This window comes from Wasmannia auropunctata, unplaced genomic scaffold, assembly GCF_000956235.1.
Source record: "Wasmannia auropunctata unplaced genomic scaffold, wasmannia.A_1.0 LD334379.1, whole genome shotgun sequence".
Lineage (NCBI taxonomy): Eukaryota > Metazoa > Arthropoda > Insecta > Hymenoptera > Formicidae > Wasmannia > Wasmannia auropunctata.
This window is the reverse complement of record NW_012028511.1, coordinates 1-3762: the sequence shown is the minus strand read 5'-3', so window position 1 is coordinate 3762 and position 3762 is coordinate 1. Positions and strand designations below refer to the sequence as shown.

The window sequence follows — 3762 nt, the reverse complement described above, 5'->3', positions numbered from 1 at the left end:
ATTATATAGCCAAGATTTATAATTTTTAGGCTGATTTATCATTGCTTTTTTTACATTAATGTATATATATATATCAATAACCTCTTAACAAACAGTAATGTTTGTACATTAGAGACACAAGGCGAAATTAAGACGTATATGGCCGCTCTCTCTCGAAATACATATATGGAAGGAATACAACGCATTAGCGGCCGAAATTCCGTTATGAATACGACGAAGAAGAACTATATCGTTTCCGCGTTTTATGCATGCGGCATGATATGCGCATGCGCATCATGCGTGAAACCGGAAACGAAACACAGCTAATTAAGAGCTACGTGTGCCACGTGTGGCAATCTAACAGAGAGACATTTTACATATTGTGCACATATGCTAATTGTTACATCATAAGTGGGTTGTTTAGTTATGTACAAAAGATGGCAATTATAACACATGCCTACGTGAGATTTTTAGAAGATGATGTTCGAATGATTGTTGATATCAAGGACATTAAAAGATTTCGTTGTAAGAATGACCAAGATTTCGACAAAACTCGCATATACAACGTTCTCTGGCGCCCGAAAAAGAAACCAGAAAATGAAAACAAGAATAGCGACGAAGATTCTTCTGAAGAAGATAAACCAGCATTTTACAAGGCAAATATTCTTCTTTTAGGCAGTACGTATGTTTTATGGTTATAATACACATGCACGTACGCGTCCACATATACACACACAACCCACGCATTCACTCATATTTTTTTTTTGAATTTTATATTATATATTAATTTTTTATATTATTTATGAATTTGATAAATATTTGTTGCAGCAAGTGAAGAAGATGTTAACAAAAAGTTAAAATTTTGTCGAATAAAATTGCCGAATAAAAAATTAAAATACGAAGACATTTATTCTGATGACGAATTATCTGATGATAGTGATGATAATAACGCAATAGAAAAAAAAGTAAATTACAATTTTTTCATATTAATTTTATAATATTATTTAAGAAGATATTTGCAAAAACATATAAATATTGTACATTTACAGAAATCAAAAGCAGTAGTCTCCAAGAAAGCGGCAAAAGAAATTAGCAAAACAATATTAAAAAAAAATAAATTAAAATTATGTAATGATATTGTTTCATCCGCCTCTGAAGATGAAAATCCTAAAAAAGAAAACAAGAAATCTGAAGAAGAGAATGAAACTTCTGCATTGCTAATTAAAATGTGGGAACAAAAATATGCCGATTTAGAAGAACAATTTAATCATTTGAAAATAGAAATGATGGCTTTAAAAGATGAAAATTATCGATACAAAGGTCTGAATATTATTCTACAACATTATAGACTATTTGGAAATACACAAGGTAATTAATCCTTTTACTATAACAAATCAGTTCATATTTTCTTGCCCATATATTTCTTTTGTACACTACTAAAAAAATTAAAAGATTACTTTTCAGTCAATTTTTTGCTTATTTTTTAACTATTCGATTTATAATTATTCAGCAAATAATTAACGTAAAAATAAGATCAAAAAAAGATTTTGCAGGATAAACTCTCGAACTAATATAGTGCTTTTGTTCAATTTAATACTTAAAGGCATGGTCAACTTCGAGTAAGAATGTATTTGAAATATGTAAAATTTTTAAATTATCGCTTAACAAAAAAATTGGCGAACATAATCATTACTATCTTAAAGCACTGCAGACTTTGCCCTTTCTTTTGAAAAAAAAAAAATTAGTCGTATGCCGTTTTAATATGCAATATGTAAAAAATTATTTAATGAAAAGAAAAAAATTTAGTATATGTATAAGTATATAGATAAACAAAAATTTGTGTTTATATTACAGACTTTATAACCACATTTTAACATTTTAATAATTTAATTTAAACATACTTATTATTAGTAATAACCTAATAACTAATAGTTTATAATATTAACTGTACCTACTTCTCTATTGTAAATATTACTTAATAATTAACATAGTATAAAACAATACTTTTAATAACAAATTTTAAGATATTTTAAAAAATATAAAAAATTGTAATATTAAACTAAAAAATTTTAAAAATAACCTGTGAAAGAATTTGTAGTTAAAAATGATTTGAAATTGTGTGTGTGATCTTTGTTTAAAGTATTATTTTACAATTTATCTCAGGATAGTTTTATTATAATAAATTTTAAAATAAGCTGAAATCATATATTTATAACTTTACTTAATAAATAATAAAAGTTTTAGGAATAAAGTCTGTAAGTGACATAGAAATGGATAAGACAAAGCCAGTGAAAGTAGAAAATATTTCAGGTATTTACAAATTTGCATAATAATAATTATTATTATTATATGTGTGTATGATCTTTGTTTAAAATATTATTTAACAATTTGTCTCAGGACAGTTTTGTTATAATAAATTTTAAAATATAAGTTGAAAATATACTTATAACTTAACTTAATAAATAATAGAAGTTTACGTTTTAGGAATAAAGTCTGTAACTGACATAGAAATAGATAAGACAAAGCCATCAGTAAAAATAGAAAATGATATTTCAGGTAATTACAAATTTGTATAATAATAATATGTACATGATGTATTATATTTACTTAATTATATATGATTTAAAAGTTTTGCATAATTTTGAAAGAAATTTAAAAATTTTACATGCTGTTATATTATATTTGTATATATTTATAATCGTACAATAACACATATTTAAAATTATTTAGATGAACCGGCAATATATGTTAGTAATGATATAAACGGAGAAAAAATGGACATTGAGTTAGTAAAAGAAGAATTTGGTAATGAAAAAAAAATAGAATTTCTTCCAAGATATACAATTTTTAAAATAACAAGAAATGACACAAAGGTAAATGATATTTATACAATACCAATGAAATATAAATAATTATACAAAAATGAAAATAAAAGATTGTGTATATAAGTTATAAAATAAAATTTATAATATATTACAATATATAAACTACGTATAGGTTAATCGTATACATTTGGGTGATGGTGTTGTTATCGACCTAGACGTGTGGGAAATGATACAAACCAAAAGACAAGATTCCAGATTTGTTAAAGACTTGGCTATAGCCATTTGGGGACGGCATGTATTAATAAACAGATCGTTAGATGGAAAAGGAGGGCAACGGCTGCCAAATCAGGAAGAAAAAAGAAAAATTTTAACACCATCAAAACGTGAAGTTCTAAAAAGTAACTATTTCTAATTCCGATTTAATTAACAAAAGTGTGATGATATAAATAATTATTTTATTTTTATAATATTTTAGAGTGTTTTGAAGATAGATTGCGATCCCAAAATGTAAAAGGGGAACAGTTTCACAATACTTTAAAGAAAATGGGATGTTATTTAACAGAATTAATTAATGATCTCATTAAAAGAGAAAAAAAAGAAATAGAAAAAAGGTAATATTAAAATAGATAAATAGAATAGAAATAAAATTATAACAATATTTAATATTAATTAATTTTGTATAATTACAGGAAAATGACCAATGCGGACTAAATTTTTAATATAAAATCTGAATAAAAAAAAGGGAAAAAGAAACAGACGAGCAATTTTATTTTATTTTATATACGAAAGTATTGAAACATATATATTATATTGAATTAGTTGAAATTTTATTTTGTTATCAAAGTTCTAAACAACTAAGTTTAATTGATTATACCTTTTTTACTAAAAATATTAAGCTATTGGTTTTATTTTTGAAAAAACATAATATGTTATAATGTGTAAGATCGGAAGAGCACAC

The 3762-nt window shown here is 24.6% G+C and overlaps 1 protein-coding gene across 2 annotated transcripts; it reads left to right on the top strand.

Moving 5' to 3' along the window:
- Positions 1–287: 287 nt before the first annotated feature.
- Positions 288–3547, top strand: LOC105458723 (BEN domain-containing protein 5-like). Of its 2 annotated transcripts, XM_011704242.1 has the most exons (9): positions 288–657; positions 808–944; positions 1029–1347; positions 2218–2289; positions 2464–2535; positions 2710–2852; positions 2977–3202; positions 3280–3415; positions 3494–3541. In XM_011704242.1, exons 1-9 carry the CDS (start codon positions 417–419, stop codon positions 3513–3515), a joined length of 1368 nt encoding a protein of 455 aa, XP_011702544.1. In that variant the 5' UTR covers positions 288–416; the 3' UTR covers positions 3516–3541. The 2 variants fall into 2 exon arrangements, with proteins under 2 accessions (XP_011702544.1, XP_011702545.1); XM_011704243.1 differs by lacking the exon at positions 3280–3415 and having other exon boundaries at positions 3494–3547.
- The last annotated feature ends 215 nt before the right edge of the window (positions 3548–3762 follow it).